Genomic DNA, 26571 nt, shown 5'->3' on the forward strand with positions numbered 1-26571 from the left:
GACTGTGTTAAGAAGCAGCCGTAAAAAACACGAGGGATGTTCTCACTTAGTCGTCGCTCCATTTCCCCGTGGTTCCTTTCAATACATGTACATGGCTTCTTTCCAAAGTAACCTTAATCCTTTATTGCGTGCAGTAGCTATTAAACTGTGGCTGTCCGTGGAGATCCCTTGCAAGCACCTCAGTCCTCCTTGGGACGCAGCATTGCAAGGAAGCAGATTTAAATCCCAAGGCTGTCACAGGTGCTGTGTCTCGATGGCAGCTTCTCAGGTAGCAAAGATGCAGGTGTGCGGATGAGAATCAGGAAGAAGTTAAAGATCGCACAGGGCTTTGCATAACAACAAATTGTTGGGGCTGTGCCAGAGCAGACAAGAAGGGCTGTTGCACACACAACACATAGATAACTTTTGGGATTCATTATTATTATTATTATTAATAATAAATAAATAAATAAATAAATAAATAATTTATACCCCGCCCTCCCCAGCCAAGACTGGACTCAGGGCGGCTAACACCAGGTATAAAAACAATTGATTAAAATACAACTTAAAAACAAGATTAAAATACAACATTAAAATACAGCCTCATTTCAGTAGAAACTCAAATCAAAAACTTTTTGGGCATGAAAATGTCAAAATCTTAACCAAGGTCAACTATTCAGACTGATCCTACGTGGGCCAGAAAAAAAGCCAGGGAAATCCCCAAATATGAGTTCCATCGCAGAAGGAGAAAGGAAAAAGGAAAGAGGGGGAGGGAATCAAATTGATTCCAAGCCGAAGGCCAGGCGGAAAGAAATCAGATCCTGCAGGGCCCTGGTCTCATGAGACAGAGCGTTCCATCAGGTCGGAGCCAGTGTTGAAAAGGCCCTGGCTCTGGTTGAGGCTAATCTGACTTCCTTAGGGCCCGGGACCTCTAGGGTGTTGCTATATATGGACCTTAAGGTCCTCTGTGGGGCATACTGGGAGAGGCGATCCCGTAGGTACGAGGGTCCTAGGCCGCAAGATGCAATTAGATGAGATGGTTTGGTTAGAGCAGGGGCTTCCGAAACTCCCCACTCATAGCTCCTTGGTCATAAAGTGATGAGGGTGCTCATGTTTCTTCTTCTTCATAAAACTGAAGCAGGAAGTTGGAAGAGTCACACTTTCCCCCACTTCCTCCTTCATCTCCATCTGTGTTTTTCAAGGCTCAGATAAATTCTATTGGATTTATTCTACTTTTACTGAGAATGCTCGAAGAAGCCAAGGGCCCACGTTCTCTCTTTCTGACTCTATGGGAGAGGGGTGTTGGTGGTGCCCATTTGCACTCAACTAAAAGGACCCAGATGCGCCCACAGACCTAAAAAAGACGGGTGACTCCTAGGTTATAGGTTCACCAGCAGAGTCAAAATGCCCATGAAGTATGGAGTTGGTATCACCATCATTCTTTCGAATGCTAACTCAAGTCTTCTAGAGTCAAACCACCCCACCCACAACAGAGAGCTTGTGGCCCTGCGGTGAGCATCTCTCCCTTTTAGGGTAATACGTAGAAGAACTTACCTTCAGTGATGATGCTGTGATGTTACAGTCCTTTTGTCCTGCTTCACAGCTTTCTTTGGCTGCTGTCATGGAATCACTTTGTGGAATCACTTAGTGGAAACATGTTGCATGGAAAAACCAGGTCGATTTCAGAGGCAGCCCTGTGTTTCTTATAGTTCCACCCTCGTATGCTATCCTACACTCTCTTTGGGCTAAAAGGTAAAGGTACCCCGACCGTTAGGTCCAGTTGCGGATGACTCTGTGGTTGCGAGCTCATCTCGCTTTATAGGCTGAGGGAGCCAGCGTTTGTCAGCAGACAGCTTCCGGGTCATGGGGCCAGCATGACTAATCTGCTTCTGGTGAACCAGAGCAGCGCACGGAAACGCTGTTTACCTTCCTGCCGGAGCGGTACCTATTTATCTACTTGCACTTTGATTTGAACCGCTGACCTTCTGATCGGCAAGCCCTAGGCTCAGTGGTTTAGACCACAGTACCACACGTGTCTGTTTTAGTGAAATTGAAGGAGCAGTCTTCTTTCTGTACACCTTTTTTGGGGGGTGCTCAACTCAGGAAATGCACATTTAAATCAAAATGGCAACTGGTTGTAATGGCAATATGTTATTGCCTGAATCTGAGGCAGCCTGCCTCTAAAGGCCAGTCACTGGGCGACAACTGCTGTAAGAGGGCTTTTGCTCCCCATTCTTCCTTGTGTGCTTCCCAAAGGCATCTGATTGGGCGCTGTGTGAAAAAGGACGCTGGACTAGATGCGGGTCTGATCTAGCAAGGAAGGCCCTTATGTTCTTAACATGACGTTGCACATCCCTAAACAGAGGAAAGTACAAAGAGACAGTGATCTAGGGACGTCTTGTTTCAGTATTTATTCAGCTATACAATTACCATGTTGATAATGTGTGCATCTCATCTGTTTCGTTCTGTTCATTCATACAACAAATGTCTTGACATCTTTCTAATAACAAAGCAGCTGTATTTGTTCTTCCTGCCCACGTTTGCATAAATCCTGCTATTTTATTCATTAGCATGGCATGCCATAAAGCCACTTCCGACATAGAACGGAGGTGGGGTTGTGGGCTTCTCCCTCCCACCATGCACACGGGGGCTGGCTCTCAGGCTCTGCATGATTGAAGGAATCCCCGATCGGGTCATCCCCTGGCCAGCCAATCGGGTGGCCTGCTCTATTTAATGCAGGGGCAGCCAGGAATCTCCCTCTTTGCCGCTTCCAGCTGCTCCAGTTTCCCACCCTCCCGCCCTTTAAGGTTTTCGTCTTTGACCTTGCTATGGACCTTGGTTGGTCACTGTTGAGGGGCCTGGTAGGAATTTTTCCCCACTTGGCAAATTGGCACCAGCCACTTGGTTTTTCGCCTACCTCGTAGCAAATCGTCACACCTTCCTCGGTATTGGCGGTTAGGCATTGGTATTGGTATTGTTATGTCGATAGAAGGGGGGGGGAGGAAGCGCCATCACCTCCCCCGCATATTGAAGGGTAGTCCGATAAAGGATTCCGGGGGTGTGGCCCTGTCCGAAGCCTATGGAGGTGAGGGCCTAAGGCATGTCCCCGAGCGGTGACCCTGGGGGAGTTCCTAGTTGATGTCCATTAGCAGGACTCCCCCTACTGGTGGTTAACGCTTCCCGGTCTTCAAGCGAACAGGTTGAAGCCGGATAGTTGGTTAGGACCAATGCCTAAGCCAGTACCGCTCATCACCTATAACCAATAAACTTGTGGCCATATTTAGCCCATTAACCTTAAATATCTGTGTCGTGTGTCTTTATTTCCACTGGGGGGAGGCGGGAACTTGCCACGCAAGTGGTGTGGAAATGAGAATATGAGGATAAACAATAGCCCCATATTATTAGTCAGCAAATGTTAGCATATGATTTTGCTTTAAAGTTGCATTCTCCTTACATTTCAGCTGATTACTTGCCATGGAAGCAACCCAAAAGAGACATGATTAAGCCGCCACACACTTTCCGCCCAGCAGAAGATAAATTTGACTGTCGGACCACGCACCAGGATGAGTACCTTTACAAGGGCCCAGTGATTACAAAGAGCTGCAAACCTTTTAGATCGCCACACATTACAAAGATACCCTTGGACAGTATGACCAACTATAAGTTGAATTACGTGGCACACCCCTTGTCCAAACGCCATGCCCATGTCCCTGAGCCATTCAAGCCCAGCGAGGAGCCATTCGACGGTCTCACCACCCACAAGCAGTCCTACAAAGGGCTGGCAGGGCCACCCGCTCAGTCTGTGAAGCCACCTTACGTGAGGCCGGACCTTGCCAATTTTGAGGGGACTACCGAATTCCGGGAAAAGTTCTTAGCTTGGCCAACGGCCCCACCGGTCAGCAGGAAGCCTGCCGCATACACACCGCCTAAGGAGAAGATGGACCTCAAGACGATGGCACAGATTCATTACGTCGACCCTCACGGCCGCCCGGCAACGTCCTGCAAACCCCTGGCCCGTGTCGTAACCCACACAGATCCCTTCAACCACTGCTCCACCATGAAGGAGGATTATAAGCATTGGGACTATTCGAAACCTAAGGCCATTGTTCCTCACTGCGAGGTCACGTTGCCCAAAGTCCCCATGGACACCTTGACCACCTTCCAGAGCCATTACGTGCCTCACCCGCTTCCATTCACCAAGAGCTTCAAGCCCCGGCTGCCGGCCTGTCGGCCTCACGTCCCGTTTGTTGACGAAACCACCTACGCCACGTGCTACACACCCAAGAAAGTCCACATTTGCCCTGCCACGTACAAAGAGCCGCCCGGCTACGTATTTGAGAAGATCGATGACGCAGGGCACAGGCGGTTCCGTCCTGCTACGGTGGCCCAGGACCGATGTGCGTCCAGTTTGAATATTGGCGACCGTAGAGGCAGTCTTCCTGGGGGCAGCTTCAGTCAAACGGGCCTCAAAGAGATTGCGATGAAAGCCTGATGTTTCTTGAGCTAGTTTTCAACACACCACTGAATTTATTCGTTGATGAATGCTATTGGTATCATGTTTATTTCCAGAGGCTTGTCGTCCTTCTGGTAGAGCTGAATAAATAACTAATATTCTAGGAAAGCTCTCCTCCCCCTGGTTGCGTTATGACATTTTATTTCCGGAGCTGCCACCAGAAAACCATATGGCACGATCCTCTGCATATCTACTTGGAAGTCCCATTGAGTTCAATGGCTCTTACTTGCAGGTACAGGTATGCAGGTTAAATTCATTAATTGTATGAGTCTGAACTGATTGATCAGGCAATTAATTGATCAAATCTATGTTTGCATGAAAAGGGACGCAGGTGGCGCTGTGGGTTAAACCACTGAGCCTAGGACTTGCTGATCAGAAGGTCGGCGGTTCGAATCCCTGCGACGGGATGAGCTCCCGTTGCTCAGTCCCTGCTCCTTCCAACCTAGCAGTTTGAAAGCACGTCAAAGTGCAAGTAGATATGGTAAATAGGTACCACTCTGGCTGGAAGGTAAACGGCATTTCTGTGTGTTGCTCTGTTCATCCACTTGAGAAGAACTCTGCACATGCTCAGAGTCATGGTCCTTGTTAGTCAGTCCAGTTACTAGCCCAGGCACATTTTTACGACTTTATTCATTTGAGAGAAATTTATGTTGTAAAGGGAAGAGAATAACTTCAGGGCAGATCAACACCATACATTTAAAGCACATCTGACACACATTTTAAAAGGTTCTCGCAAAGAATCCCGGGAAACGCGGTTTGTTAATAAGGCTGGGAGTTCTAGCTCTGTGAAGAGGAAAGTACAGTTCCCAGGACGTGTAGTCGTTATGAGGCTTTGCTGCATATTCCAAAAACTGAATTTTGGCCCTATTAACAGCTTCCAGGCCTAGCAGTGACCAGCCCTGACTATAACTAACTAATAGCCTCACTGCACCTGTGGTTTTGTTCTTAGCAATCCCAGGAGTTTGCAGGGTTGCCATGTGTCCTAAATCACAGGTGATGGCCAATTTGTTTGAAGGGCTGGCCAACCCAAGCCCAGTTTAAAGATACAGAGCCACCAAAGGCAGGGGGCTGGAGGTTGCCCATTTATTGTCAACAGCTGGGCAGAAGGATGAGCAAGCACCCGAGTCACCTCCTCACACGGTTCTGGTAAGTTGCATTTTTATTTAAAATTATAATAATTAATGCTAAATTGACATGCAAAGGGATGAAGTTCGGGGATAGATGACCCCAGGTCCAGTCCCAGGTAGGGGACTGAGGGAGAGCTCTCTCTCTGAAACCTTGGAGAGCCTCTGCCAGTCTGTGTAGACGATTACACAGAGCAAGAGAAATTGCCGTGAAAATCCCTGAAACGAGAAGTAATTGACTATAGAATAACAAAAATCAAAAAATAAACTAGAATTAAACAAAAACTTAACGAGATGCCAGCTACAAAACTCATTTCACTGAACTAATCAGTTTCCTCAGAAGGAAATAAAGAAATTATAAGATTGTGATATCAAACAAGCTCAAGAGCCCTATTTAAGAGAATCGAGCAGTAGTGATAAGAAATTGAGGTTTTAAAGTTTCAAACAAACTCAAAAAACAGGGCAGATACTCAAAAAAGTTTTAAATAAAACCCTATTTAAGAGAACCAAGCAGTAGTAATAAGAAATAGAGATTTGAAGTTTCAAACAAACTCAAAAATAGGGCAGAGACTCAAACAAGTTTTGAACATAGCCCTACTGAGAAATTGAGGTTTTAAGTTTCAAACAGACTCAAAAACAGGGCTGAAGCACTCCTGACTGTTGATGTTAAAGAATGATATAGGGTGTTCCTAATCACAGGTTTTTAAACTGTAAGGTGAAAGAATTTTTAAAGGGACAGACCATCTAGTTAAAACATAGGGCATTGTTGCCAAAGTTTGTAAAGAATAACAAGAATATTGTTTAAAAAGAGTTATAAGAGATTACAAGAAGGAACTAAAGTCAATATAAGAGTTGAGACCTGACGGAATTAAGGAACCAAATCTAAAATGATAAACCATCTGAAATCCGTTGCCTTATGTTTGGTTTCTAAGAAATGAGAAGTAAGAGGTGCTTCCATCACTTTGCTATGAATACGATGGTTTATCATTTATAAACTTCAAACTTCTGAGATAAATACGAATATTTTAAGAAAGAAATTACTACAGAAGGAAATGTATTGGATTTTTAGATTGCTCGATTCTCTTAAAGCCCTGTTTTTTGAGTTTGAAGTAAGTTTTTGAAGTAATTCTATAGTTGATTACTTCTCGTTTCAGGGATTTTCACGGTAATTTCTTTTGTTCTGCGTAATTTTTTGGTTCCGTGACTGTCTTTTTTTCACTAGTCTGTGTAGACGATGCAGACCTAGGACTAGCCTCCTGAGAAACAGTTTCTACCCAAATGTGATTTTGGTTTTAGGGGTTGTTTTTAAAAGTCTGGAATGGATTAATCCGTTTTGCATTACTTTCTATGGGAAAGCACACCTTGGTTTTGGAACGCTTTGGTTTTGGAACGGACTTCCGGAACAGATTAAGTTTGAGAACCAAGGTACCACTGTACATGAAAATCAAGATGCATATCAGTGTTGTTTAAATCTGTGCCCTCTTTTGGAGATTTACATAAGTGGCCACTGGAGGCACTTACTCAGGCAGGAATCTGATATCCCAAACCTCTTTCTGTGGGGAGTATTAATTGTCCAAAATTTCCTGGTTATATGGCAAGTCTGGAGAACATCACCATTTTATATATTCTGCTTAGTGGAAATTGTGGCTCATGCCTTCAGCCTTAGTTTTGCTTAAGGGGGTTTGCAGCAACTGTTGGTTTTCAAACAGCTTGGTTCTCGAATGTTTTGGCTCCCGAACGCCGCAAACCCAGAAGTGACTTTTCTGGTTTGCAAACTATTTTTGGAAGCCGAACGTCTGACGGGCATCTGTGGCTTCTGATTGGCTGCAGGAGCCATGCTTTGGTTTCTGAATGGACTTCTGGAACTGATTCCGTTCGACTTCCAATGTACAACTGTATTTGGTCCTCCTAGCTATTGGTTAGCCATTCCCTGGTTTCTGGCTCAGGAATCTTTCCTCCTGGGTGCAATCGTACTTGATCTGCTATGATACGTCTCAGCAAGTTAGCTTTCTTTCTTAGGTAAAGGTAAAGGTACCCCTGACCATTAGGTCCACTCGTGGCTGACTCTCAGGTTGTGGCGCTCATCTCGCTTTATTGGCCGAGGAGCCGGCGTACAGCTTCCAGGTCATGTGGCCAGCATGACTAAGCCGCTTCTGGCAAACCAGAGCAGCGCACGGAAACGCCGTTTACCTTCCTGCCAGAGCGGTATCTATTTATCTACTTGCACTTTGACGTGCTTTCAAACTGCTAGGTGGGCAGGAGCAGGGACCGAGCAACGGGAGCTCACCCCGTCGCAGGGATTTGAACCGCCAACCTTCTGATCAGCAAGTCCTAGGCTCTGTGGTTTAACCCACAGCGCCACCTGTGTCCCCAGCTTTCTTTCTTACTTGGTAATAAAAACCACTAGGTTAGACCACTGGGTTTGTAGAAAACCAGCCCCATAAACGTTGCACGACCAACCTCGCAGAACATTTACTTAAACCAATAATTTAGGCTTAACAAATAATTTTGGGTAAAGTGGGGGAGGGAATAGCAACCTTCAATCTGACCATTGAAGCATTTCCTTAAGTAACAAGGAGCAAGTTTTGGGTTCCTTCATTAGCAATTAAATTGTTCTCCGTTTCTCCGGTCTCTTCGGTTTACATGGCGCTCCTGTTGGTTTGGGTTGACCTTCTGGATTGAAGCATGAGATCATCCCAATGGTCATGAGGGACCGAGAGACAGCAGACTGTTTTATAGGATCAGGGGAGCGCCCGGGTGTGCAGAAGAAATTGATTTCTCAATTCCCACATGATTTTGTTGAAAGCATATTTACAGTGCAGGGCGTGCAGCCACAGCGATCATAATAATTACCCACTCAAAAGCAAATGTTTTGTATTTCAAATCACAGCCTCTCCCAGCACTTTAATTCCTTCTCAGCCAGACACATATGCACCATATTTGTTTGTTATCGCAGATTATCAGCTATTTTACCCTTTATCAGTGGTGTCCAAACTTTTTTCAAAGTGATGAAGTGAAGGGCATGCCTGCTTTAGATTTAGATAGCATTTAGTCCTTTGAAGGAAGAACTCTAAGCCATGATAAGCTTTCATAGGAACCTAAGACCACTATCCTGTGAACATTGGATTTATGTAAGGACAGACCCTCCAAGTGTCCCTTTTTTCCAGGGACAGTCCTGGATTTACAGAAGCCGTCCCTGTTTCCGATTTGATTCCGGAATGTCCTGCTTTTCTTTAAGATGTCACTATTTTCATTCGAGAAATGCTGGAGGGTATAGGGATGTTTCTATTTTAATCGGAGAAATTTCAGAGGGTATGGAGTTATGCACCCCCCCCCGAGCCAAGGAGATACAATCTGTAGAAGACATCTGAAGGTAGTCCTGTATGGGGATGTGCTGTGGTCTAAACCACTGAGCCTCTTGGGCTCGCCAATCGGAAGGTCAGCAGTTCAAATCCCTGCAACGGGGTGAGCTCCCATTGCTCTGTCCCAGCTCCTGCCAACCTAGCAGTTCTAAAGAATGCCAGTGCAAGTAGATAAATAGGTACCGCTGCGGCGGGAAGGTAAACGGCGTTTCTGTGCACTCTGGCTTCCATCACGGTGTCCCATTACGCCAGAAGCGGTTTAGTCATGTTGGCCACATGACCCAGAAAGCTGTCTGTGGACAAATGCTGGCTCCCTTGGCCTGAAAGTAAGATGAGCACCCTTTGACTGGACTTAACTGTCCAGGGGTCCTTTACCTATAGGGAAGTTTTCTAATGTTTAATGTTTATTAAGTTTTCATATATGTTGGAAGTTGCCCTGAGTGGCTTATACCACTCAGGATGGGCGGGGTATAAATAAGAAAATTATGATTATGGAATAGGACGTCCCTATTTCCATCAGAGAAATGTTGGAGAGTATGTAAGGATAAAAATGTTTAGGATCAGGCTTTGGAAGCTCAGTGGTAGAGTAAATGCTTTGCATGCAGGTGGTCTGTTTCAATCTCCAGCATCTCCCGGTAGGGCTGGGAGATGCTCCTGCCTGAACCTGGGGAAAGCGCATCAGTGTTGACATTACTTATATATATATAATAAAAACAAAGCTCAGCCAAGAACAAGCCTCCCAGGACAGAAGCTTCACTCTGGTATCTTAAAAGGGAGAGGCTGCCATAAAATAAGCGAGAAGCCATTTCATATGGTGCTATCCCTCCTCTTGTAAATCCGATGCAAGTGGGATGCAGTACCGCTTGTTGGGCAGAAGGAAGCTGGTGAGGAAAGCCCTGGTCCCCAGCCCCCCCCCCCAATTTGGCAAATATATCATTGGCATCGGGATTGTTCACGTGCAACGAACCTTCGGTTTAAAAGTGGGCCAAAATTCTTTTTGGTGCCCTTTAAATTCAGGCAGATAACGATGGCTGACATGAGGGCAGATATTAAGGAGTTTCGTTTGCTGCATTATCATTCACCATGGCTACTATTTGTTTCTCATCTGCACAGCAGTACTTTGGGTTTTGTAATTAGGGTTTCAGTTTTGGGTCCCTTAGGGTGCTGGAGAAGGAAACTTAAGTCATTTGCCTAATGTTAAATCCACCTTCTCGCCTGGAAACCGAAGCCTAAGGTCACATTTAAATTGGCTATTAAAACACATCTCTTCTCTCAAAGAATATGAAGAACTGTAGTTTTCTCCTCATGGAGCTCTAATTCCCAGCACCCTTAACAAGCTACATTTCCCAGATTTTTTTTTGGGGGGGCAAGGCATTTTAAACGTACACAGCCTAAGGGTTTTGATACTTCTCTTCAGATCTCAGACAGAAATGAAGCCTGAGCTGTTTCTGAATTCCAAGGTGTCCGTATGGTTTATAAAGAACGAGACGAGACAAGAGGGAGTAAATAAATAAGATGCATTATTTGTACAAAAAAAATTATATAATCAAGTTTTTTGTTTTTGTTTTTTTTAAAGGGGAGGGAAGCCGCCTCCTGTAATATTTTCCAACCCTAATAAATGTACACTGATGCTCTCAGGTTGCAATTCATCAGACAAATTACATTTGAAATTACATTCATAGGCTGCAAGCCTTTGCACAGTTAGCAAACCTGCAAGCCCCGGCGGGACTTAGCACAAGCGCTCTGCGCAGAGGACCCTGGCCATGGTGTGCAAAGGGGGGCAGAGCGGCCGAGTCAGCCTCTGAGTGCAATTCAGCACCACGAAATACAGCGGTATGATCCTTGATTTCTGTAGGAATTGATTTATTTGCATGGCCTTGGAGAGTCCTTGCAGGCGCAGGCCCCACTGAGATGCCCATGCGCAGCGTCACATGAATGAAGGGGGCAACAAAGGGATGCGTGTGTGGAGCTTCACTCTGCGCTAATTTTTTTTTCCTGGGGGGGGGGAGTCTGCTTGGGTGAGAGTCCCAGGCATTCTGGTCCACCGGGGCTTTAAGCTCCAAGATTCCTTGGAGCAGAGTTATTGCATGATGACTATAAAAGAGGTGGCTGCTGCACGGTTGCCATGTGTCCTCTGTTTCCAGGACACGTCCTCTTTTTCAGGGGTAAATTTTTGAGTCAAATTGCATTTATTTGCTTTGAATGGCTGGCACAGTGGCGTCCTTTTTTTTGCTCTTCAAAATATGGCAACCCTACCAAAGGCTGATATTACCGCTGCATTTCTTGCCCGTTATTGCTGTCGGAAAACAGCCGCCACGTCATTATTAAGTAAGCTGCTGTTTGTTCTCTTGGTAACTCCTTGGTTTGTTTTTTTTAAATTAATTAATTAAATTTAATTAATTAATTAAAGAAACACCACTCCACCCTTGCCTCCCACTTTGTTGCAATTTACTCTGTATACGCTGAAACTCAGTCAATATTAAACAAGAAGTGCTGATTTAGAATTTGGGGAGGGGAGGGGATATACATTATCACTGGTACAACAAAAACACATTGCAGAGGGATAACAGAATAGCTCCTCCTCTAAATAGGTTCATCTGAACAACATAATGTACAATTATTCATATTGCACTTTTTATACAAGAAATTCTAATAAATATACAAAAAAAAGATACATTTACATACATAGAAAGACATTCTTCTTCTTTTTTAAATAAACGTCGCTTTGATTCATAGCAACACAATAGCTCAGAGACCCATCTGAAAGAGAGAGAGAGAAAACACGTATTCCCTGCCAGATACATTTTGGAATGACCCAAAACCGGAGGCAATTTAATCTGTCGGACCTGATGCTGGCCTCACCAGAGAACTTCCAGACTTGCTTTAGAATTGGCAGGTAATAAAAGCTGCAACCTGTCAATGCTACCTTCAGCACTTGAGCTGCATTTTATGACTCCAGCACAAGCCCTGGGCCCCCACAGAGACACCTGAGGCACAGCTAAGCCCTTTTATAGAGCCTGGTGCTCAACCAAAGGACGAGAGCCGCACAAAGCTAAAGGTTTGCAAGCCAGGCCTCCCCGCTGCCTTGCCCCACTGACGTGGGGGCTTCTTTCTAAACAGCCTTTTATTTTCCTTGGCTTGAAGAGGTGCAGCACTTTGTGGCACTAAAGCCCGGATATATAAATCCGCTAGACACCTATAGGGATGTCGGGGAATTCTGACAAAAACGGAAAAGGAAGCGGAATCTGCTGCAGCTTGCGTGTTTGTCTGCAGTCAGCAGCAGAAATGGATCAAGCAAGTAAGATCAGTGTTCATTCACATTGCTGCCGTTTCTGAGTCTGCAAACAAGCACGCAAGTTAACGGCATTTTAAACATGGCTTTGGCGTTCCCTTTATACTGAAACGAGTGTAAGGTACATTAACTAGCGGACATAATGTAGCATTTGGCAGAAACTGAACTGCATTGGAATGGAAACGGCGCTGATTGTGATGGATACAGGTCAGAATGCAAAAGGTGGTCTTCGCCTATCCCCTAGAGAGCTCAAAGCACACATAGGAGCAATGCTATTTATTGCAGAAACTTGTTCTTTCTGCTTCACTTTGGGTCCAGGGGCTGCAGGCTGCATAGGTTGCTGTGCAGGTATACTGGCTGCAGTCCCACAATCTCGCCTGCTGGCCCTCCTGCTGTTTGCAGCCTGGAAGTCATGCTCACGCAACCAACATGAGCTGTGTTGTGGGCCAACACCTACCGTATTTTTCGCTCTATAAGACGTACCAGACCACAAGACGCACCTAGTTTTTGGAGGAGGAAAACAAGAAAAAAAATATTCTGAATCTCAGAAGCCAGAACAGCAAGAGGGATCGCTGCGCAGTGAAAGCAGCAATCCCTCTTGCTGTTCTGGCTTCTGTGATAGCTGCGCAGCCTGCTTTCGCTCCATAAGATGCACACACATTTCCCCTTACTTTTTAGTAGGGAAAAAGAGAGTCTTATAGAGCAAAATATACGGTATTTGACAACCTGCAGGAAGCAAACCTGCCAAACCCTAACTGAGCCATTCACGGGGAAAAGCATGCACCTAGATAGTCACTATGAAATAGCTGTGAGAGTCTGTTGGATGCACACTTCCGAATCTCAAAATGTGCATGAGATGCACATAGACTTTGGTCAAAGTAGTCCAGCTGAAGCCTGCTTCATACCTGACCCCAAAAACATTTATTGGTCGTATGTTTTACTAAAGTGGGCGTGCGGCTCAGGGACCACCTAGACTGATAGTCCTATCCTTATTCAACATTTATCTTGTCCTTCCTTTGTCTGAGATCTGCTTCAAATGAGAAGGCAGCACAGCCACGTTCCCCCAGTTACGGGAACGCTTACCTTTGCCAGAAGCAACACAGTCAGCATCATGGTTAAAGTAGGCCATTCGCACCAATCCATGCTGTGGCCCCATGCCATGGATCGATGGTCCAGGTGTACTAACATGCCCATGCTGCATGGTCAGGTGCTACTGTTTTAAACATGATGCTGAACTCGTGGGAATTCCGACGGTGTGTTTAACCTTAATGTGCTCATAGTGAGAAATACCTGATTGTGTGCCAATTCTGGGCCAGCGGGTGGGTGGAGACTGCTGCGCTGTACGAATCTCAAGTCACATTCAAGAGTTACACACTTTTGCATTTTTAACCTGTATACTTTTATTCTGTACTGTTAGCTACAGATGTCTCATGGTATTTCTTTTTCTGGACTAGGTCCCCCACTTACCTCTGTTACTATCAAATATTCTTCAATTTTTTTTAACACTCAGTATGCACTATTGCATCTATGCAACTGCCCAATCTAGATTCTATTTTAATCATTAACTCTCAATTATGTTCCAATTTAATTTTTATTAGCACCAGCTAAACCTGATAATTGCTTCAGGATTTTTGAACCTAGGGTCTTCCTCCAGTTTCATCTGGTCTAAAATTGATCAAGTGTCCTATTAGTATGTGAATATCATTGCACATATTCAGTATTTATTGAGAATATTTTGTGTGTGTGTGTGTGTTTTAAAAACAAGAGTCTATACAGTCGTACCTTGGTTTTTGAACAGCTTAGTTCACGAACAACTTGGAACTCGAACGTTGCAAACTCAGAAGTGGGTGTTCTGGTTTGCGAACTTTGCCTTGGAAGCTGAATGTCCGGTGTGGCTTCTGATTGGCTGCAGGACACTCCTGCAGCCAATCGGAAGCCATGCCTTGGTTTCTGAACGTTTTGGAAGTTGAACGGACTTCCGGAATGCATTCTGCTTGAAAACCAAGGTACGACTGTACAGTATGTGTCAGGCGGAATACCAGGACAATGAACAGAAATTAACTGAAATGTGACAAGAGGGCAAGCCTTTTAGCATCATTTCTTTCAAGACTCTCTTTTTGGTGACTGGGATTAACGGATATACCCTTTGCATTGCTCCCCCTGTTTTTAATGCCACGTTGAAATGGAGCTTGTGCCAATGCAGTATTTTGAGACTTGGCCTGTGCCTCCTGAGCGTAAACCAAAAGCAGGGAGGCCCAGGTGGTAACATAACAGAGAAACAGCTATACAAAACCCATGGCAGATGAATATACGGAACTGCTGAGCACATGAACACACAACCATTTGGGAAGCTGTTGGGCTGCAGCATCCCTGCCCCAGTGGCGAGTAGCAGAATTTCCCCGCTCCCTTGTTTCCCCGTATTTCTGACTGCAATGGTACAGGGTAAATTCCTCTTCGCCCAGTGGTGGGTGGCTGTTCCTTCCCATGTCCACGTGGTGAAATGCACTACATGGGAAGCTACTCCTTTTAGCAGATGGTCATATCTATTCACCTTACGTGAGCAAGCCTTCCAGGGTCAACCGAAGACTAATCCATTCTTCAACACGACAACCCCTTTTCCTTTCACTTTGCCATCCCTTCTTTTGGGCAGGGGCGAATGTCGCGTTCCACTCTTGACCTCAAGGTACTGGCAATTTCGCTAGGCGTTTGCTGAGCCCAGTTGCTCAGGGTCGGTGTCCGCAGGTTCCTTCTGTCCACAAAGGGCAGCCTTGAAGTCTTCCAGGGCGTTCCATCATTCCAGACTCTTTTCTCTCTGGTGCTCTCTTTCCTTTTGTTTTTGGTCTGCACCCTCATAACGAATTCTGTGGCTTGCTGCGTTTGTCTCCCAACCTCCTTAGAGAAGGGAAACCTTGTCGAGGTCTTTACAAAGACTTCAGTTTAAGAAAGGGATTTTGAAAAAAGCGGAAACAGAAAAAGGGGGGGGGAGAGGAAAAAAATAAATAAATAAAATGGAAGATAAGGCCATTCCATTTCCAATTTTTCCTTTTTATGAAGAAGCCCTTCTCAGTAACAAAGCAGAGGTGGGGGGGCTGGTGGTGCCAAATTCATCAGATGGTTCTCTGCCTGCCACCCTTATGCTTTTCCACACGTCCCACAGCACCTTGATTTGAATTGCGCGAGCTGGCAGAGCTTCAGCTGCTTCACCTTCTCACAGTACCTGGTGGTATCTCTGCACTCGACTAGGAAAAAGAGAAAAGAGAGAATCATTGCATTATTGCATAAGAAAAAGAGAGAGAAGAATTCATTGCCTTGCATCTCATATGTTGGCTGGTTTTACAGCTTCTCTCTGCAAAGTTCCAATCTTCCTATCATTTCATTACCGTTGCAACATTTGGGGCCATTTCTTTCACAGAACTTAAGACAGAACTATTGGCCATTTACTTCCCCCCACCCAAAAAAGCCCCATAACGTTTTTGTCTGCAATTTGGCAGGCTTAATCCAATCTGCAGGGGCTCTTGGGCTTGAACATTTCATTCGCTTTGTCCAAAGGCGGAGAAAGTTAGAGCTGTTTTTAGATAAAGTAGTGCCTCGCAAGATGAAAAGAATCCGTTCTGTGATTCTCTTCGTCTAGCGGTTTTTTCGTCTTGCGAAGCAAGCCCATTGATGGATTAGCGGATTAGCGCTATTAGCGGCATTTAGCGGCTTTTAGCGACTTATCTGCTGATCAGATCAGCTGATAAGCAGTTTAGCAGCTTAGAAAAGGGGGGGGGGAGGAAAAAACCAGCAGGAACTCGCAAGACATTGTCGTCTTGCGAAGCAAGCCCATAGGAAATTCATTTTGCGAAGCACCTCCAAAACGGAAAACTCTTTCGTCTAGCGAGTTTTCCGTCTTGTGAGGCATTCGTCTTGCGGGGCACCACTGTACTCCATTATAGTGAATGGGGAACACACAGCTTTTAAAATATATATACAGAACAGGTTAAAGCCTGAAATGCAGGTTAAACTGAAACACAGATTGAACGGGGGAGTGCATGGCACGATGCAGAAACAGATCATAGTTTTTTTTAAATGCACAGCTTGCAAGGTGAATCTTGGGGCCTCTCTAGAACTCCAAAACAAAGGAGCTGTGAGAAAAAAAATTATGCAAATATACATTCATATATATGAATCAGTACATATTTCAAACTACATCTGCGACAATGACTATAAAGAATAACCACAGAGCTTTATTTACTATAGTACAGTGGTACTTTGGGTTACATACGCTTCAGGTTACAGACTCCGCTAACCCAGAATTAATACCTCGGGTTAAGAACTTTGCTTCAGGATGAGAACAGAAATCGTGCTCCGGCGGTGTGGCAGCAGCAGGAGGCTCCATTAGCTAAAGTGGTGCTTCAGGTTAATGGACCTCCGGAACGAATTAAGTACTTAACCCGAGGTAACACTGTAATGTAATTGTGGTTTACATGCAATTGTTCTGGAAGCTAGTCTTTCATGATGTTCTGCCAGGTAGTGATGAGAACTTTATCATATATAATCTGATTAGAAATCTGGGGAATCAGCAGTGTAGTGAAATTCATGCACAACCAGCTATGACCACCTGCAGAGGACGACATGTGAACCAGTCCTCAGAACGTGCATTTTCAGACAGCGGCTTTCCCCAGCGACTGTAGTGCTAAGTTAGAAAGACGTACTATTTTCACAGGGAGTGATGTTGCAACGCTGCCAGTTAGCCGGCCTCGGTCTCCAGGCGCAGTAGTGCTCTTGCACGGGTTTGTTGGTGCGGACACGCACACATTCCACTCGTCTCGACTGGAAGCCGTAGTTCCCGCAGGTAGCCGTGCACAGAGTCCACAGACTGACCCTCCAGTGCACTCCGCAAGCATCTGTCCAGCAGTTCTGCGTGCTCAGAGGCCTTTTGGCAAACAGAAGAGATACAATACTACTGCAGAAATATTCTTAAAAACAACACCTGTACGAGCCTTTCAGGAAAGGCTGACCCTTGTCTGGCCAAGTAGGAGTCAAACCAGAGTCAGTCCCCTGTCTTGACAAATCAACCAGAAGGATGTATACTCTGCATATACACACGCACAAACACATGAAATGATTCACTACAGTATCTGCACAATGAAAATGTGCCTACTTGAAGGTTAGGTTTGCTTCTCTAGTGTAGTATTGCTGGGTTGGCTTACTTGTGTTTCTAGTGGACCAAGGCAGGAGTAGCTTTTACAGGAAATAGGTTGGGCCCTCTTAGTTTTGCATACTCACCAAGTATTAACAGCCCAGAAGTGAAACTCAGCAGAGTGCTAACCCTTTTCTTGCAACAAACCATTAACCGAAAGCCAACCGTGCAAATGGTGCCCTGAAAAAATTGCTAAGCCGAAACGAAGTTGTAAGAGGAGTCACAAATGACTACAAGAGCAAAAGACCTTCAAAAGTGGCCAGCCTATTTCTTGTTCAAGATTACTCCTGCCTTCGTACAAGTAAGCCAAATTGAATGATGCCACAGTGGCAAGTAAAACAGCCCAGTTCTCTTTCCATCATTTTGCACAGTTTATTCTGACATCTGTACGACTTTGCATATTTGCTTCTGGTTTTGCAAGTCAAAGGAAAAGGCGAGGATCTGTGAAAGGCGCAGGGTTCTGCTACTGGAATCCTGCCAATGCCCTCTGGCTTCCAGGGTTCCAGCATCCAAGCATTTCTTTCTAACAATAAGGGCTGGGCACTTCCCCTTTATAAAATGAAAAGTTGAGCTTTTCCGGAAGCTGAATTGTGTGTGCAGTATTTTCTACATCCACATGAAATCATAACATGTAAACATAGTCCGCCAGTAAGAAAAGAGAGGAAGAGGATTGGCTAATGTTTTCATTTTCTCCTTTAATGAGCCAATCCATCCATCCCTAAAGCAACAAGTACTCTGTCCTCTTGAGAGTCCCATGGACTGCAAGAAGATCAAACCTATCCATTCTGAAGGAAATCAGCCCTGAGGGCTCACTGGAAGGACGGATCCTGAAGCTGAGACTCCAATACTTTGGTCACCTCATGAGAAGAGAAGGCTCCCTGGAAAAGACCCTGATGTTGGAAAAGATGGAGGGCACAAGGAGAAGGGGACGACAGAGGACGAGATGGTTGGATAGTGTTCTCGAAGCTACCAGCATGAGTTTGACCAAACTGCGGGAGGCAGTAGAAGACAGGAGTGCCTGGTGTGCTCTGGTCCATGGGGTCATGAAGAGTCGGACATGACTAAATGACTAAACAACAACAACAACAACAACTCTGTCCTAGATTTATTCATTTTGCAAATCGTAACGTTTCCTTCAGGCATTCTCAATATTGGTAGACTTTATTTTGAGACAGGTGAAATTGTTAGATGAAGCATTGAACTGGGTGGGGTTTAAGGGATCAGGGTTCTTGTGGGCTTCTCACACGCATCTGGTTGACCACTTTGAGAACAGGATGATGGGCCAGGTTGTCCTTTGGCTTATCTAGCAGGGCTCTTGCTTTGTTACTAATGCTGGCTCCGCTCTTCCCATCCCACAGGATGGGCTTTCTCCCTGTCCAGCTCCTGTCTCCTTGCTTGGGGGACAAATGTTTCCCGAACAGGGACCTGATGACTTTTCCTCCTTGAGATGCTGGCAGGTTGGGGATTTCTCTTTTCCAGCTCCGTCTGCTCTCATGGTTGTGGTGATGAGATTCAGGAAAGGAAGGGGAGGACTGAACTTCTAGGATTGGCATTTCCCTTCTCAAGCTTGTTGCTTAGGGAAGAGGATGAGCTAGTCAGACTGTGATTTGCCTTGGTTTCTTTTTTAATGAGCTATAAATCAAATCCAGTAGAGTTATTTCACTCTCTTCATAAGTCCTCATTATCATGGGTAATGAAGTGACCATATTCAAGGTAACTAGATCTTGCAGGAAAGATGAGGGAATATGAGGAAATATGAGGGAATACATTTGCATTCCTCTGTGATAATGGATGATGTTAGATATATAGTTGTAGCTCGCACTCCACAGGGAACAGGTGACTGGGAGTGGCCGCCGAGACCATATAACACTGGTCATGAAAGACCTGCATTGGCTCCCAGTATGTTTCTGAGCACAATTCAAAGTGTTGGTGCTGATTTTGAAAGCCCTAAACAGCCTCTGTCCTGTATACCTGAAGAAGCGTCTCCACTCCCATCGTTCAGCCCAGAGGTCCAACTCCGAGGGCCTTCTGGTGGTTCCTTCACTGCGAGAAGCAAGGTTACAGGGAACCAGGCAGAGGGCCTTCTTGGTGGTGGCACCCGCCTCCTGTCAGATGTCAAGGAGCTTCACAGTATTCCAATATACCTGAAGGGGCTTCTCCACCCCCATTGTTCAGACCAGACACTGAGGTCCAGCTCCGAGGTGGTTCCCTCCCTGCGAGGTTACAGGGAAACAGGCAGAGGGCCTTCTCGGTGGTGGCGCCTGCCCTGTGGAACGCCCTCCCATCAGATATCAAGGAAATAAACAACTACCTGACTTTTAGAAGACATCTGAAGGCAGCCCTCTTTAGGGAAGCTTTTAATGTTTGGTGTTTTATTGTGCTTTTAATATTCTGTTGGGAGCTGTCCAGAGTGGCTGGGGAAACCCAGCCAGATGGGTGGGCTATAAATAATTCCCCCCCCCAACAGGATTAAAACTTAAAGTTCAAAACATAAATAATGCTATGTCACAATTGGCAAACATGGTGTCAGTTTCTGAAAATATCAGCAGGGCTTACCGTGGAAGGGAGCTGCATTGGTCGGAAGGCACAGATATCCCATCCCTAGTCCGGCAGAAAACCTGCCTGTGTTGTACAGCCAGTCGAGATCCAATGCATGGTCCATTACACTGTTAACAAAGACAACTGGACACTTAGAACAGACATGCACTATTTATTTTTATTATTATTATCAAAGAATGCAGCCTACCAATCATGTATCGAAATCTACCAAGGGCTTGATAAATATTTATTTGTTGCTCGTCCAGGATTGTAAAAGAGGTGTGGCTGGTATATTGAATGCAGCTTGGTGGGTCATAAATTGAGCGGGCTGCAGCAGAACGAAGAAATAGCATGCATTTCTTTCAGTACTGCTAAAGGAACACTGCAAATGAGTCAGATGCTCCCTGTCTTTTGCTACGGATCTGTGGCCTGGGAGATGTATGATATAATAATTTATTGTTAAATTCCAGAAGCATAGCTAGGGTGGTCTGTTTCAGCGAAACCAACAAGAGTCCTGTTGCACCAGGAAATTAATGGTAGCATGGACTTTTGTGTGCCAGAACCCCTGAAAACTGATGCTACAGTAAACACATTAGCCTTTCAAGCTGCCTTGGTTGGTGCTATAAATTCAAGAGTTTAGGACAAATGAAAAGTCCCCTCTCACTTTCCCATTTTGTTGTCCTGCAGCTTGAGATCCACACGGCAAATGTCACTCTATCCCGTTTGCCGGATGTTTTACTAATAATTTACAGGGAACCCCTTAAAAACAAGTAACCAAAAAGCAAGAGACAATTAATGCAAGTCCTGGAAACGTAACAAAAGTCGTGAATGAGAATTCATAAAGAGTTTCATGGAAGGGTTGTCCACAGATCTAAGGTAAACTCCCCTCAGTGTGGAAAAATGGGTAATGACTACAGATCTGCCTAAATGAAAATAATTAAAAAGAACTCTGCAGTGGAAATATATATCAGTTAGGCTCCTGCTCGTTGCCAGATTTCATAGCCTCTTGGCCTTCTCATAGTTGATCAAGTTGTGATCCTAGAAGACCAACAAGGTCACATGAAGTCTTCTGTTGTTTGGTGCAGGGATGCAGAGTCAATCATCATGTCCTTGAGGTAAGGAGAAGGGAATAGGCACAGAAGCAGCCACTACCTAGGTGAAAGCTCTCTGGGCTGAGGCAAGGGCAAACCAGATTGCTCCATATTGGAGGTGAAAGCCGTTGTAGGCAAACATGAGGAACCTGTGCTGTGGTGCAAAGATAGGAATGCGTGTGGGATGTGATCCATGAGAATCAGTCAAGTACAACATTCCTTGTAATGCTAGAGACGACATGCAGGGAAATGTTTGGTCCAGCCAGTCAAAACTTCCTGTTCCTCCTGGCTGGAGCATCCTTCCTTTGCATGTGTTAGAAGGAGGGTGTGACCTTACCTGTCCAGGTAATAAAAGGAAGAGTCATGCAGAACACTTTCTCTTTTTGACTTCCTTCTTTGTTTGACCAGCTTTCAGCTAGGACTGCTCTGCTAACTCTCAGCCAGCAGAAGCACTGGGATCATTCCTCCATATGGGGTAGATCCACATGTACATATTTGTAACTAAGTCTGCCTTCAGGAACCCAACTGTGAACTGATGTGAGTAAACTTCCTTTATTGACTTTGAATAAGATTGTGACATCTTTATTCTTTTAAGAGGGATTCAAGGGAACTTACCATGAACGTACAATTCAATCTGAGACAGACTGAATTGTATAATAGTGAGAGGCTCACACGAACCTGCAACCAGCTATCTGCTGTGCATGTAAAAAGGGGAATGTAAACTCTGCTAAGTAAAGGAACTTGCTAGTGCAAATTAGGAAGGATATTAATAAACAATATTTCCTCTCCTGCCACCCTGGACATTCCCACAATGCGCAGGTTGGCTTCTGTCAGATAGTCAGAAGACATGAAGCCCCCCTTTTGGAGATATTCCTGAATAGGCTGTAACGTCTCCATCTGAAAACGGTGGTTTTTTATGAGTTGGCTGCAAAACTTGAGGCCTAATACCGTTCTGAGCGATCTATCTTTCTTGGATGTGGTAAAGGTAGAATAGATCCCTGAGCCACATTCTTCTTGAAGAATGTGCTCCACCAACTGCTCTATCTAGTAGGTGTACCATTGCATTTCTGACCCCAGCTCTCTTGGAGGGGTCTGGCAAGACTGGAGATGGATGGAGGAGCTGTAGGTTCATTCCAGACAAACACCATTGTGGATATTGTCCGGCACCCTTTGGTCTGATGTGGTCAGCTGCCGGCTAGCTGTCCTCCCACTGGAATGGCGACATTGCTGAAAGTGGTGGGGTTTGTTCTGTTGAGTGTTGCAGGATTAGGACTATTGATTTGACTTATGCTCCTGCTCATTGCCAGATATCACCTCCAACTTGATTCCTCACCAAATACTGTGGACATTGCCTGCTTAAATGACTATATTGTCTGGAAGTGGAATGATCGATCATGCTGGGAACACCCCAAAGCTCTAGAGCCAATCCAACCCTGAATTGAGCTACTACTTCCCAGAGGGGACTCAATGCACCCAAGGGAACTTTTGACTCCCATTACTCTGAACGGCCAGCCTCCCAAACAGCATTTCAAATTCCTCAGCCCTAGACTTCAAATCCGTAGTCTCAAATATCTCCACTGCAAACCATCACGAGTGAAACTGGAGTTACAGTGAACGTACTTAATTCTTATGAGAAATGATTACATGGAATTCCTGCCTTTGAGGCTGTCACGACACCTACATCAAAACTAAATGATAGGAGACAGGGGAGGGAAGGTCTGTTTGCAGAGGGGACAACGTAATCTGCTTATTTTCCCTGCACTTTGGGAAAGGTAATCATTGAGCTTGGCCAATCGGAACCTGATGTCTCCTTGAGTGGACTGTGTGATACAATAGTGAAATGGCACTGATCCATGGCCAGTAATCTGTTCTTAATTGTAATCAGAATAATCAATTTGTAGGCCTGCCTGGGAATGGAGCCTTGTAAATTTACACAATGCATGAGAAACTCCTCTCCCGGTTCTTTGGTTGGAGAAATATTATATCAGAAAGCCGAAAGGTCAGGTGAAACAGATGAATTCATACAACTTTTTATAATTGAGCTTGGATATGACATCATGGGATGCTATAAACTAAAAGCCATCCCTCTGGGGGAACTAGACATAAACCTTACCTGGCATTCCAGGGAAAGTACAAATTAGACCATTCGCTTACAGCTTTTCAAGGAAAGATCTGATCCTTTTTAAATAAATGGCAGCATGATAAGTCAATCAATGCTGGAGGGAACATTTTCTAAAATCTACCAAAGCAGAATTTGTGTGTGTGCACGCATAAACATGTTTTTAATGCAGTTGTTATCAGCTAAATGAAAGCTGATAATAAGTCTGATTTGGCCATAGGATACCCTGCAATCCTTCTTCACCCCACCAAACCGTATTCTTCAGGATGGGCTAGCATTGCCCTCATTGTGGCAGCTCAACACATACTGTGTAACGGACAGTAATGTAATGTGTAATGTCTTTTAACCAGGGAATTATACGTCCATCTGGTTCATCAGGAATTGTAGAATAAACGTTGCTAGTTGACCCACAAGGCCTTTTTACCTGTCTGACATAAGACGTACTTTATTTGCTATTCTTTCAAATTGGCTTACCATGCTGTGATCATTCTCAGTAATGGGCCGGATATTGCAGATGATGCAGTCATACGGCTATTATAATTTTATCAGGATATTACTGGGTTCCTCTAAACTTAATTTCCCTGTGCAGCTAATATTTAACAACATCCATTAAAACATATGGCTTAACGCCGTCATTTTAGGGTCAACCAAGAGTGACAGCAACATGCGCTTACAATTTCCTTTAATGCTATTATGATTAATATACACCAAACTTTTTAAACACACACACACACACACCCATGTTAAAATGCTAATTTTTGCCTGCACTGAAGCAATCCTGAGAGGCAGGTCACCGTGGTTTTACAGGTGGGTAACTGGGATGATGACTTGCACAGGGCTATCTAGTAGAGAGACACCAACCCAATTTTTAAAATGCATTCTCAACCTCTGTTTTAACCTCCTCACAATCCCAAACAAGAAGAAGAGTTTGGATTTGATATCCCGCTTTATCACTATCTGAAGGAGTCTCAAAGCGGCTAACATTCTCCTTTCCCTTCCTCCCCCACAACAAACACTCTGTGAGGTGAGTGGGGCTGAGAGACTTCAGAGAAGTGTGACTAGCCCAAGGTCACCCAGCAGCTGCGTGTGGAGGAGCGGGGAAGCGAACCTGGTTCCCCAGATTGCGAATTACTGCTCTTAACCACTACACCACACTGGCTCCCAATGACTGGCAGCTGCGTGTACTTACCTGCCCCCAGGCAGATGTTGCCCACTCGACACACAGCTGTCTGTTACAGCTCTGGGTGTCTACTGGGCGCTTGGAAAGTTGAGCACATGCGTCGTTTGACATGGGCATGGAGCTGCCTGCAGCTGTCAGTTTTTGACATGTCACCCGACGGGTCTGGATGCCTCCACCACAGCTTTGTGTACAATGGGACCACGACGTCACCATCCATCTAGCACAAGGATAAGGGGAAAGGAAGAAGAATTACTGGTGGGTGAGCCACAGGTGTGTAGCAAAACGACCTGCCTTCTCTTCCTTCTGAAACTGTACACTTTCAGTCAACTTGGCTTTTATTCTAACAAGGATTCTCACCTTCTCCTTCTGTGAAAGGCCAGTGGGACTCGAGAAACTCAAAAAACCTCTCTCTCTCTAGCAGTGAACAAGGTGGTAGGTGCTGAGTGAAGCGCAACCAAAATGGGGCCAGCGAGAAACAACAGGGGAGACATAAGTAAAAAAAAGGAAAAAGCCGCAACTTTTTCAAACACCTGCCGAAGAATGAGAATGCCCAGGAGGTGCTGAATACTAGCTGTCAGTTGGGGGAAAAAACAGGCATGGGAGGAATTTAATCTTCTACACCCACTCTTTATAGCTTGTTGTAAAAGGTAAAGGACCTCTGGACGGTTAAGTCCAGTCAAAGGCGACTATGGGGTTGCGATGCTCATCTCGTTTTCGGGCCAAGGGAGCCGGTGTTTGTCTGCAGACAGCTTTCCAGGTCATGTGGCCAGCAGGACTAAACTGCTTCTGGCGCAACAGGACACTGTGACGGAAACCAGAGCACATGGAAACACCATTTACCTTCCCACTGGAGTGGTACCTATTTATCTACTTGCACTGGTGTGCTTTCGAACTGCTAGGTTGGTAGGAGCTGGGACTGAGCAATGGGAGCTCACCCCGTCATGCAGATTCAAACTGCCGACCCTCCGATCGGCAAGCCCTAGGCTCTGTGGTTGAGACCACAGCGCCACCCGCGTCCCTGGCTTAACTTGCTGTATCCAGGAGGAGGCACGTGACTGGCACCCTGAATAGGAACACGCCAATTAGGTGTGATGATGACGACACACTGCAACCTTTTGTTGCAGGTAGGGGTGGGGAGAATTTTGGTTTGGTTCCCATTTCAATGTGAACCCACTTAATTCGCCCTCCCTAAAACAACGTGAGAACCGAAACACAGCCATCTCTCAAAACTCACACTTCTCCGAATTTTGTGATGCAGTTCTCCAACAAAAAAAAAATAATGTAATGAAGTGCATATATTATGAGTAAAGTGGGCATAAAAATGCATATTTCGGCAAAAAATAACGTACAAACACACATATTAGGGAAAATTGCTTCCAAATACATAAAAAAGAACATAAAAAAATTATGTTAGGAGAAATGTGAATTTAAATGGTAGGAATGTTCACCAGGACTTGTCAAGTGACACAGATCTCAGGCAAATTTATCTTAAGACTGTGAAAATGAGCAACTGAAATGTTCAGATTCATCCATTTCTATTTCATCCCTAGGAAATGCAATTTTTGATGCATTGCTAATTCTTAAGGTTCTATGACACTGGCAGGCCAAGAATATACATTATAACGATACTTGAACTGTTTCTTTTTTTTCCTTTGTGGGGTGGTGCTGTGATTTGACAATATAATTTAGGCTGCAGTCCTAACTAGGAAGCAAGGACCATTGAATAAAATGCAAAAATAGAGAGGAATTTAGAAAACCATTAGAAGGGGTTGAGGGAAGTCTTAGGCTGTGATTAGGCTGAAAAATTGTGCAAAAAAATTATGTACAGTATAGGAAGCAAGGAACTTACTTCCAAGTAAACATGAATAGGACTTCTCTTTCTTGCCCTTTAAATTAAATAAAAATGCAAACTCTGCAGCTGTGAATTTGCTTTTATTCTTCTTCTGCTAACCAGGACTCCCCCCACCCCAAATATCCCCCCCCCGAAACTTATCAGGTCCTGCCAAAACAAAGAAAGCACACTTCCCCTGTCTTTGTAACGCTGCTCTTTGGAAAGGTCAAATCCACAGGTTTTTCTGTCCCTTGTAAATTTCAGCCCTGCATTTCCAACCTCTTTCTTTTTCCCAACTTATGCACATTTCATCAGTTTCTTGGGAGTCGGTAAAAGCAGCATGGGCGCTGCTGCAGCTTA

At 44.9% G+C, this 26571-nt stretch overlaps 2 protein-coding genes across 4 annotated transcripts in view; one reads left to right on the plus strand and one right to left on the minus strand.

Moving 5' to 3' along the window:
- SAXO1 (stabilizer of axonemal microtubules 1) overlaps positions 1-4600 on the plus strand; it is a 38354-nt gene extending 33754 nt beyond the window's left edge. The window contains exon 4 of the mRNA XM_082205003.1: positions 3441-4600. Within this exon, the coding sequence (XP_082061129.1) occupies positions 3441-4471 (1031 nt within the window). The 3' untranslated portion in view covers positions 4472-4600. The remainder of the gene's footprint in view (positions 1-3440) is intronic.
- Positions 4601-10480: 5880 nt separating this feature from the next.
- The window catches only part of ADAMTSL1 (ADAMTS like 1), a 486607-nt gene continuing 470516 nt past the window's right edge, over positions 10481-26571 (minus strand). For all 3 annotated transcript variants that reach the window (XM_082204524.1, XM_082204522.1, XM_082204523.1), the window contains 4 exons: positions 24390-24597; positions 20009-20118; positions 16965-17185; positions 10481-15509 (listed from right to left, as the gene is read on the minus strand). In XM_082204524.1, coding sequence (XP_082060650.1) covers positions 15403-15509; positions 16965-17185; positions 20009-20118; positions 24390-24597 — 646 coding nt within the window. In that variant the 3' untranslated portion in view covers positions 10481-15402. The remainder of the gene's footprint in view (positions 15510-16964; positions 17186-20008; positions 20119-24389; positions 24598-26571) is intronic.

Source organism: Podarcis vaucheri, assembly GCF_965113315.1.
Source record: "Podarcis vaucheri genome assembly, chromosome: 17".
NCBI classification, from domain to species: domain Eukaryota; kingdom Metazoa; phylum Chordata; class Lepidosauria; order Squamata; family Lacertidae; genus Podarcis; species Podarcis vaucheri.